The sequence below is a fragment of the Fulmarus glacialis genome, unplaced genomic scaffold (assembly GCF_000690835.1).
Source record: "Fulmarus glacialis isolate BGI_N327 unplaced genomic scaffold, ASM69083v1 Scaffold44180, whole genome shotgun sequence".
Taxonomy (NCBI): domain Eukaryota; kingdom Metazoa; phylum Chordata; class Aves; order Procellariiformes; family Procellariidae; genus Fulmarus; species Fulmarus glacialis.
In genome coordinates this window covers 1-10,936 of record NW_009190424.1, presented here as the reverse complement: position 1 = coordinate 10,936, position 10,936 = coordinate 1, and the positions used below count along the sequence as shown (strand labels likewise).

Sequence of the window (10,936 nt, the reverse complement as noted above, 5' to 3'; positions counted from 1 at the left end):
CCTTCCTACCCTCGAGCAGATCGACACGGATTGTTATTAAAAAGAGAAAAATCTACTATTTTAAGTTTCAATGTATTTACACCCATAGAAAATGGAAGTTTGAAGATTTTAAACTGCTATTTAAAAAAAACACACCAACTTAAATGTGTCACATTAAAAGATTACAGGCCAGTGTCCAATTATCTTCTAAATACATGAATTCTGTCACTTTCTAATGCACACCCTGACTGTGTAAATTACACCAGAAGCACCTCCAAAACTTTAACCTCATAAGTGTATTCCTCATTTTTGTTTCCCAGGAGCCATGGAAAACTATTCCAGAGTATGCACTATTTCAGATATTGCTACACACTTGTATTGCATCCCACTGCAATACTGGACAGCAAGCCCAAAATGGGGCATTTGGGGGCTGCAACTAGCCGCTCACAGTCACAGAGCTCTGTGTCTGTTGCTTACACAGCCCACCCTTGTTCGACTGTCCACAGTTTAAATGAAATTTACTTAATAAATGTAACAATAAGGAAGCTGCAAAAATAATTCTCACCTCCTTCTCCTTCTTTTCTATTTCTGCTTGTTCATTCTCCCAAGCAGCAATGAGGACCTCTTTATACTCCTCACAGACAACATAGCCATCGGTACTAGGAAGGAGAACACAATCCTCTGTCAGCTACTAGAAGAAAAAAGAAAGGGAGCAAATGCCTGCTGACCCAGCCAAACCAAAAGCAAGCTACTGAATATCGACAGAACCATCTGTCTGCCTCATAGGATCTAAGTGTGTAACTCATCACTGAGCCTCCCCACACAAGTGCAGACTCTTAAAGCATATAAAGTCACTTCTGTATGCCAGGGCCACTGACTCCACTGCCACTACTAGCACAAAATGGGAGGGCATGTATGTACTCCTTAACACAGGGTATTCAGCTTCTCCAGGACATCAGAATCTATCAGCTGCAACAAAGCAGGTTTACATACACTGGGTGCGAGTAGCCGCCATGAAAATCAAATCCAGTGATGGCTTGAGCACAGTCAATGTCCAACTTCCGCGCCAATCTGTTCAGGTTTGGGAGTCTCAGCTGCACACAGCCAATGGGTAACATGGATGGCAGGAAGAGATAAACATTTCCATATTCATTCCGAGGAACCTGTTATTGTAAAATTAAAGAGAAATGGTGACACTCCTGCTCTCTGGAGAGAGGTGAAAATCTCTGCTGCAACTCAGGGACTCCCCTTTCCTTCTGACCTGCTACATTCCACTCTAGTATTCGATTAATATTCACATGACAAGGCACAATCCTAGATTTTAGCTCCATGGTTATCTCCTAGTTATGTTCTCTGCCTAGGCCTTGTTACTCAGGCTATAATGCGGAGAATTAGCAAAACAAACATGGGGTAGGCAAATTAGATCAACGAAATTATAAAGTTAGCAGTCTGCACTGCTAGCACTCTTTACTTGTACTCAGGAAAGAAAGGCCTCAGTGAAATTTTGACCATTTCCTCCTCAGTACTGTTACCTCAGATGTCTTAATCCTGTATCCAGATGTTATTGATTATCTCACCTCTGAAACATGCAACTTCTGGAAAAACAAAGCCCACAGCTCCATACAAACACTTGCTTTAACACCAGCCCTCTGCCTTCCTAGCTACCTTTCCATCCACTGCTATAGGTGGCTGATAGTCCTCTGTCTGCCAGCGACCAAACAGTGCCAAGTCCTCTTTGTCCCGGTTTGCAGGCTCTGCAAGGCGTGCCTTCCTTGCCTGGTTGGAAAATCCTTTCACCATCTGTGCAAATACAATGACCAAGCCTGTAACACCAGAACAAGCAGCTGCCGGTGATTTCAGGCTTTCCTAGGACATCAGAGAAGGCTCTGGGAGAGAAGAAATGTCTATTTCCTAGCTTCAGTATCCATTGCTTATAAATGATAACCCATGGCACCTGTATGCAAAGGGAGCCAGATCCTGCAGTTCATATAAAATGCTAGGATGCCTTTAAAGAAGATGAAAAGGGTGCAGTTCTGCTAGATACCCTTGGGGTGGGAAGAAGAGATTGCTGGGCTTTGCGTAGTGTATAGGAACTATAGGCACATCAGGTGGACAGATTCACAATGCAGCTACCACAAACCATGCAAGCAAGTGAGAAATCTGCATCTGCTGACAGAGAGAAGGCAAAAACCAAAACAGAATTGAGCTTGAACTTTATAGAGGGCAGACATTGCACAGGAGGAAGTCAAACCCTCTTACCTTGTAAGGCACTTCTCCAATCCTCACCACTCGAGCTTGCTTCAGCCAAGTGTCCCTGGAGTGCAGCGTGTGTACGCAGTCTCTAAAAAGGTCAGAAGGAAGCATCATAAGAGTTGTGAAGTCTCTCCATAAAAGAGACTGTTATTCACATGTTAGGAATTGTAAAAAAGCTGTATCTAAGTGATACGCAAATGCTGTCTGAGCAGCTAAATGCCTCACCCCATCTATGCATCTGGCCTGAGACTACTGCTGATACCATCGTGGTCTTCATACAAATTCGCTCTTAAATTTGTTACAAAGATCACAGTTGCACGTGACAACATGTGCACCACTCACCTGGAGTAGACAGCCTCTCCCCTGCAGTACCCTAGGACAGCAGCTGACTCAGGATAGATTGCCTGATATTTCAAGAGGTGCCTCTTCAGTGCATAAAGAGGGTGGTTTTTGTACTCTCCAATTGCTGTTGGTAGAGGTTGATCTTGAAGCTTAACTTGAAACTGTAGGAATTATACAAAGAAGAGTGATTTCACAACTCTCTTACACTACCCTTTGTAACAAAGTAAGAATGATTATAGTATGGATCAAAGGAATAAAACACCAGAAACTTAATCAGGTGAGCCAACAGACCAAAGCATTCTTGTTGCAAATAGGTACTTAGATGTGTACCCAGATCTACGTATTTTAAAGACTCTCTCCGAGAAGGGTAATGCTAAACTGTACAGAAATGACATTAAGTTTCCAGCATGGGCTGTCCAGTACTTTTGCTATCCAGATTTCTCTGAACAGCCTCCATTTGATATTATTTTAATCTATCATTGTATATTCCCTTTAAAACATGCTCAATCTGAACATTTCAAGCTCAAATACAAGCTTCCTTCCTCATGGAAAGATTCCTAATGATTTTTGCCTGAATGAGAATCCAAAGACTGGACTCCTGGCACTAAATGTGCTGAATAACCTATTGCCATTTACCTCATTTTCCTCCTTCTTGTCTCTTTCCACACAGGGACTTTTATATGGCTGTAGCGTGTCTTCCCACCACTCAGGGTCCACACGACTCTTCCTTGTTGCAGTCATCCACACTGGGTCATATCTTTGCGTCACATCCCTGACACTCCCATCGTTGTCAAATCCCACAATATAGAAAAGCGGCTTTGTGGCATATGTGAAGCACAGCTGGGGCTGGCCAACGTTGCCATGAACACAGTCTACACACACCCACTTGTCCTCCCGTTCAAGGAAAACCTCCAGCCACTGGTCTCTGCCTGTCACTTTCCTTACCTCCTGCTGTCCATCATCCTCATCACTAGAAATTATTTTGTTTCTCTTTCTCTGTGCATGAGGCAACGCTGGAGCTGTACTTTTTGCTGGCCTAGGCTTAGCTCCATATGAATTTTTGGATAGCCTTGATTCTGAAGTCTCAGTTTTTGGGCTTTTTATAGCCGTTACCTTTGACTTCTGGGAGCCCAGTGAGCTCCTCTGCCTTTTAGAGACAGTTTCAAAATCCTCATCTGAGAGATCATTCTCCTCTTCTGAAACCTCAAAGTCCGAAACACTGCCCTCATCACTTCCACTCTCTTCTTTGTAACACACTTTGGAGGCCACTCGTCTCCGGCGATCATTCTTGGGCCTGACTGGCACATCTCTTTCCACTAAACAGGTCTCTTCATTACTAGATTCCTTCTGTTCCTGGCTGCCTGTAGTCAGCTTTGACTTGCGTGTCCTTTTGGTCTGAGCAGTTTTGTGTTTCTTTGGCTCCTTGTTGTCTTCTTCGCTCTCTGAGGATTTTTCATCCTGTTTGGCTTTTCTGCAGGGGCATTTTTTTGCCACAGCTTTGGGTGTTGTGGCAGAGCTCTCCTGCCCCTCAGAGGTACCACTGAGAGACTGCCTCTTGGATGAGCTTTTTCCCTGCAAAGAAAGAGGCTAGGTCACTTTTATCACCATGGCTAAGAATGTGTTAAAAAAAAGACTGAAATCAGCACGAGCTGCATGCAGACCAAAGGTTGGCCACCATGGTAAATCATATGTCTTAGGGACTTGAAAACTTCGGGCAAATGGATGGAGAGAGGTGTACTCAAGCAGCAAGTGTTCGCTGTCCAAGTTTTAAAGAAATTTAAAACCACTGACGCATAAAAAGTCTTCGCTGAAACACACAAAATGGGTGGTTTTTTTAAAGGAGAAACCTAAAAATTAAGGGTTTGCGTCTTCTGCACTATAGACAGAACATTGTCATCACCCTGGTTCATGCAGTAAGCGATTCACTTCAAGCTGCAACAGCCAGAAAATTTTTTCAATCCTACTTTCTAAACCAATGACCTACTCCTTATTCCACACACCCAACAAAATCTACCTTTGCTCTTGTCTCTTTGAGAGGAATGGGCTGAAAAGACAGCACGAGGCGACACAGCAGCTGCAATGCTCGCAGAATTATTAAAAATATCTGCAAAAGAAAAAATAAAGCATGTTTAACCTTTTTTCAAGGTATATAAAAAAACCTCTTGAAACTCTTTTACAATCTGGGTTCTGTCACAAATCACGTTCATTCCTACCTTTTACCCAGTGCTGTATACACTGACACAGATGTGTAGGTAACTCAGTTGCTATAGTATTAAAGCACCGCACAGTCTTCTCTGGCTCTTATTTACGTTACCACTGCGACAGGGGTACTGCTGTTAACTCACAGATGAGGAACCAATTTCTAAAGAGGCTAAATGAACCATCCTGCTGGAGCAGACACAGTAATTCACCCAAATCCCATCTACCCTATCAGCCTCTCATTCTTGAGGAAAACTGAGTAAGATGACTCTAAATCCTGCCTCCCAAAGGTGGCACACACCATCAGCTGAACCCAGCAGAAACACCAGCCATTCAGGGAATATCATCAGAGTCACAACTGAGTGGCTAACAGCTGTGACCTGGCAACTGCCTTCCTGCATGGGACTCAACTGAAGCTGCCTAAGCAAGGCTTGCTTTGTCTTTTCCTCCTGTCCCAGGAAGTGACATCTTTGCATTTCCACAGGAAGGTTGCAAAGCCACCACAACTGCTTCCTGCTTTGCAGCAGAGAAGCTGCAACATCCCACTTCATCAGCAACAGGGCAGAGCTGCAAGCCATGCACCTGCAAAGCAGAAGCTCGTTTCCGCTCTTTCAAATGTCTCGTCAATTTGATTTCTTGTGTTTCCCCCTCCCTCGGCTGTTTTGTGAAAATCTCTGTGTGACTTGAAGCAACTGACTCCACTTCTTTCCTTAATCCAATTCCACCACAAAATGACTGTAGAGCTGAAGTCCTTTTGAAGTCTTGGCCTCGGGCTGCTCTAAATCAAAGTTCAATTCCTTTGGCCTTCAGTGGTGACTCATAGTAACAAACTACCAACCTTCTAACTCAAAGATCTGTAAAGAGTTTCTCTGGCTGCAAGTAAGCCCAAGAATTTCCTCACTCAAATTAGTATTTCAGAAGAAATGTATTAAGCCAGTTTTCTTTGATCTACGCTGCTAAAGCAACAGAAAGAAGCCAAAGCATACTTAGGAACAAGTAGCTCTATACGTAAAGACATCCACAGCAGAACATGGAGCACGCAGTGACACCAAGCAGAACTAGAGGCTCCAGTTAGGCACAGTTCAAATTGAATAATTTAATCACAGTAGAACTCCAGATAAAAATACAACAACAACAAAAAAGCCATGGAATCACCTAAGTCACCAATTTGTTTTCTCCAAATCCATCCCTCAAACACCACTTTGTGTATGACTCGACAGCACTATGGCACTGATCTAGCATGCAAACTCAGCAACCAACTCTGCACTTCCCAGTCACTTACATGAACCAACTCTTCATTATCTCGTGCAGCATAGATGGCAAAGCGCCTCTCCAAGGTCGACTGAAGGGGCTCTCCTTTTTCAGTGGAAAGCTCATCATTGACAGTGAAGGTTCCAACAAACCTGAAATATGAGACACCTACTTATTGTCTAGTGTCTGTGACTGTATTCTTAAACTTCATAGTTCATCCTATCCTTCTGTAAAAAGGACAGGCTCTCACCCTTGAATTTAAACTCAGAAAAATCACTGAAAATTGGTAATTACATTGACCCCTCTCCCTGAACCCTGGCTCTACGTTCTATGTGATAGCATGATTAGGAGAGAGAGTTTTACCATTTCACCAAGTTGGAAAGGTAGAGAAGGTCCACTTGGCCTGCAGGCACTTTTGTGAAGTGGATGGGGATGATGGATAGACCAATGGCATGAAGATCTGGTTGGCTGCAGATCCTGTTCCTATAGAAACCATTTGCTAATAAACACAAGAGGTGAACCTGAGAGAAAAAAGTTTCTATAGTGAGTTCACAAGAGATTTTCTTTGCTGGAACTATTGTCCATGGTATAGATGAGGAAGGCTTTACTGCTCCTTTTAACAGAGACAGGCAACAATGAAGACTCCCAAGCATACACAGGGTGGACGCAAGGCAGTCTTCAGATCACCATCAGAAGACAGGAAAGCCTTGAAGCCCCTATTAGTGTCTCCTGCTCTACATGACTGACAGTTTAACCCCAACAGAATGAGCAGATACACACTCAATGGAGAAATATACACCCTACTCACATCTGCTTTGATTTAGAGTTTTACTAATGCAGTCACTGATGTTTCTAACTTACAGTTTAGCAGAAGTCTAACGAGCATTTGTCAGAACTACAGCCTTTTTATTTTTTCAATTCTAGCCATGGCCCCAAATTATTTGATCAAAATTAGTTTCTTCTTCGTTACGAATCAGTTCAGGCATCTTTATGCTCAATTTTTTCTCTGCCAGGTTTCTCCGTGACCAATACCTTATGTGTGTCCTCACGAACCTCCTTGCTGAAACGTTTCATCATTCTCCGAAGATACATCTCAAACTCGGCTCTCCTTTTTTCTCTGCATAAGATTATAAAAGAAATGGATGTTGTGGGTTTTCTATGGACCTGCCTGTCTAGGTTCCTGAATTGGATCAGTTCACAAAGAGAATCCATCCCAGAGAATCTTCTGTGCACGCTCAACAAAAGTTTAGTTACTGGCTATGTGAATAGGCATACAGGCTGCATATGACTAATAAACTGTGAACGCCACGTATGCGACTACTGAGTGCTTGGGTATATTCAGATGGCCTATATTCCACCTAACTTTATGTGCCTACAGTTTCCTACCAGACAGCTTTGGACAGCTCCACTAAACTTATAATTCACTGTCTGAATTGTTTGACTTTTAGATTACACCTAGCATTCTGATTCCTGGAAAATGGTTTTCTCTTCATTGATGAAGAGAAATTAACTTAGAGGCAACAGATATTCTGGTTACTTTGTTATGAAGGGCTGGCCTGGGACAGTGCCCACCCTGTAACAGCATGAGATATCATCAAGCCTCCAGCCACCACGCAAAGAAAGCCTTCCTTGGTATAATGCTCCCAGCTGCCAAGGACATTCATTTGACCCACCTATTCACACCTCAGGTATGGGCACACAGAGGCTTCCACCTGAGCTGTTAAGATAATTACAGTACAACAATGCCATTCACCCACAGCTCTCCTTGAAGAGTGCTACTACTGTCCCTGGTTTGGAAATGTAGATATTAAAGCACAATGAAGTTACACGCTTGATTTTCAAGGAAGCTGAAAAACCTCCATTCCCACCAACTTCCACTGAACATTTTTAGTAAAACTGTCAGTGTGTAAGCTGTTCTCCATCCCATGACCTCACATCATTCCAACTCAACAGTCTGCACAAAGTGGGGATTTCCACCCAGAAGAGAGCAAGTCAGTGACAGTCAAGACAGCGTATTTTTAACTTCATCCTTTAATGGCCCTCCACGGCCTTCCCTGTTCTTACCTCCTCTCTCTTTTCTTCATCTGCTCTGGGGTTTCAATCTCTATCTCGACAGGATTGCTTGGCAGCACCACTGCCGGAAGAACACCAGCTTCTTCTAATTTATCTGTGGCAGGTTCCTGGAGTTCTGGAAAAATAAAATATTACAAATGATAAGTAAATATGGAATACATGCCCCAGGGAGGTCTGACAATGGGATATTGTCATTCCTTCTCAAGTGTTCAAACAACCTACAAACAGAACACCCCCAGTAATTACTAGTTCCTGGATCTTCCATAACACTGTGCGTGCTCACTTATTTCCAATAACTGTGGGATGCCAGTCACCTGCTGTTGAGGAATCAGCTTAACACAGTCTAATGGTAAGTGACTGCCACAGGCAAACTCAATCAGGAGAAAGGTGAATGAAGCAGATGTGACTTGAAGGGTACTTGTAGAGTAGCAAAGAAAAAAACTGACAACTGTTCACTTTAGAAGGCGTAAGTCTAGCAGCAAAATACGAAGATTATGATCATCGTGATTCTTATCACAGTTTCTTGATGGCCACCTAATCGAACAGCTCAGTTGGTTTCATCTCCACTCTCCTTTACTAGGAAGTCACAGTTTTGAATCTTCAAATGGACTCATTCTTAGAGTCCTCAATATTAGACAACACAAACAGCTGAGAAAGTGCTTTCTGCATGGCAGCATAATTTTAAAGTAAGCCAACAAATAGTCAAATTCAAGGCACTACCATCAGGTCAGTCGTGGTCTGGGTTTTTTCTACTTTGGAACCATTCTAAAAGCACTATGATACACGAGCTTTCTGAAGATACAGATACGTACATGGAGCATATTTAGGTATACACAGTACATACATTTACCTGAATCCAAATGAGAAATGGTTCAAAAATCGAACTACAAAAAAAAAAAATTGTGTATAAGAATATTTACTCCTTAAAATGAATAAACATGCAGTTATTACCTTCCACATCCTCCCATTCATCTTCACTTTCATCATCATCATCGTCAGTATTGTCTTCATCCATCTCTTTTTTAACTGGAGATTCTCTCTTCAACTTTATCTCCTTCTGAGGGGGCTTCAGTGAGTCACTGTTAAAATTATCAAAATGGCTTTAGCATCAGGAAGTGTGCTTGTTTATTTAAGAAAAATAAAGAACACACTAAAAATAGGGAAATAAATGAAGCATGACCTCTGCATCAGTAAACAACAGACCAAGTATTTGACAATTAAACCACAGACACCTTCTCTGTAAAGCAAACCGCCTTTGCCATAAATAACCACGGGCTCGATGGAGCAACACTTTTTCATTGCAAACTTAGGTCCTGGTTCTGCAAGGATGTTTAGAAAGGAAGATGCCTGAACCTACAAAAGGCCCCATCCTTTAGAACAGCTTGTACAAATCAGCCCTTAGATAAATGTTTCATTGAATCATCTGTTCTTACTGAGCCTTCAAAGTGTATTGAAATTGGAACTGTTTCTGTTTCATTACACTATAAGCAAAGCTCTAGCTTGCCAGTGAAATGAGACCAATCAGTTTAATTTCTTTTCATTAATTCATTTGCTGTAGCAATCTCCATGGGCAGACCATGCTGATACTATATTTGGATTCCAAAAAACACCAGAGAATGAAATGTTTAAAGATTTCTGCTCATCATCTTAAACCCAAATCTCAGGCCAACATTTCTATTCATGCTGGTTTCCATAAAGCCTCCCTAGTCTCATGTAAAAACTACAACAAATGAAATAAAATTTTGTATTTAAACCACTGAATTTGAAAAGGCTCACATGTTTGCTTCCCATACAGACTATTTTCGTCAGGACTGACTCTGCAATGAATGAGATGGTACTTCTGTCCAGCTGTGTGACACAAAGGTACTAAATTGGACTGATAGCCTAAAATAAACTGCTCACACGCCCATATGCAGCACTGGGCCCTAAACAAATAACATGTAACCATGAACAGAGAGCTCCCATAGACTCGAATGATAATAAGTAAACTTACCTGCAAGTTTCCTCTTTGTTATGATTCCCTTTATTTCTAGTAACTTTTTTATTTTCTTTTATTAGTAATTTTGCCCCTTTTTGTTTTGGAGGCTTATTTGCTGAGTTGGAAACTCCAGTATCACAATCTTCTTCCTTCTTCCTAGACAGAGTTTTTGAGTTATTCTTCTTTATACTGGGCTTTTTCTCTTCAAAATCATCTGCATGGGACAGAAGAAAGGAAGATGCGTTAAAGGATGAAGTCTTATCTCCATGGCAATCAGAAACAATACCTCCACGGACTCCATTAGAGCCAGCTACAGAAAAAAGTGAGCACTCACAATGACGCGCATGCCATTGTTTCTGAATAAATAGGTAAGAATTGAACGAGACCTGTTTAAGGAAAATACTCATAATAATGTAACGCACAAGAAGTACATAAATATTCCTATAGTCCTACCAGTGGGGTCAGTTGAAAAACAAGCATCGTACTTGCCATTCACAAGAAATCATTATTTGTGAAGCTGCTCTGGAGAACTTTTCATGGGACACGGACCGCGTGTCCGCAGCCCCGCCACGGCTGAGGTGAGACAAACCCTCACCGGGTCGCTCAGGGCCTGATTTTCAGCCTTTGCCTGTGCTGCCAGGCAGCGTGTGGGCCCCGCCGGCCATTTCATAGACGGATTTAAACCCCCGATTTCTGTGTGAATCGCCCCGCCCTCTGGCAGTGCGGAGAACAGTCATCCATGCCTCCAGCCTGAGGTAACGGCCCTTTCCCCCACAGGGGCTGCCGAGGTCCGGCGCTGCGCTAAGAGCGAGCTGACACTCGCCGCTCTCTAGCTCCCCCGAAACGCCAGAGGCTGGGAGA

The 10,936-nt window shown here is 42.7% G+C and overlaps 1 protein-coding gene across 1 annotated transcript; it reads right to left on the bottom strand.

Moving 5' to 3' along the window:
* Positions 1-415: 415 nt before the first annotated feature.
* On the bottom strand, positions 416-9,136 carry XPC (xeroderma pigmentosum, complementation group C). Its single transcript, XM_009585521.1, has 12 exons — positions 9,049-9,136; positions 8,089-8,212; positions 7,057-7,141; positions 6,388-6,545; positions 6,056-6,176; positions 4,589-4,678; positions 3,211-4,146; positions 2,575-2,735; positions 2,239-2,320; positions 1,645-1,779; positions 973-1,142; positions 416-638 (listed from the first exon to the last, which is right to left on the bottom strand). The coding sequence occupies exons 1-12, from the start codon at positions 9,110-9,112 to the stop codon at positions 416-418; spliced, it is 2,349 nt and encodes a 782-aa protein (XP_009583816.1). The 5' UTR covers positions 9,113-9,136.
* Between the last annotated feature and the right edge of the window lie 1,800 nt (positions 9,137-10,936).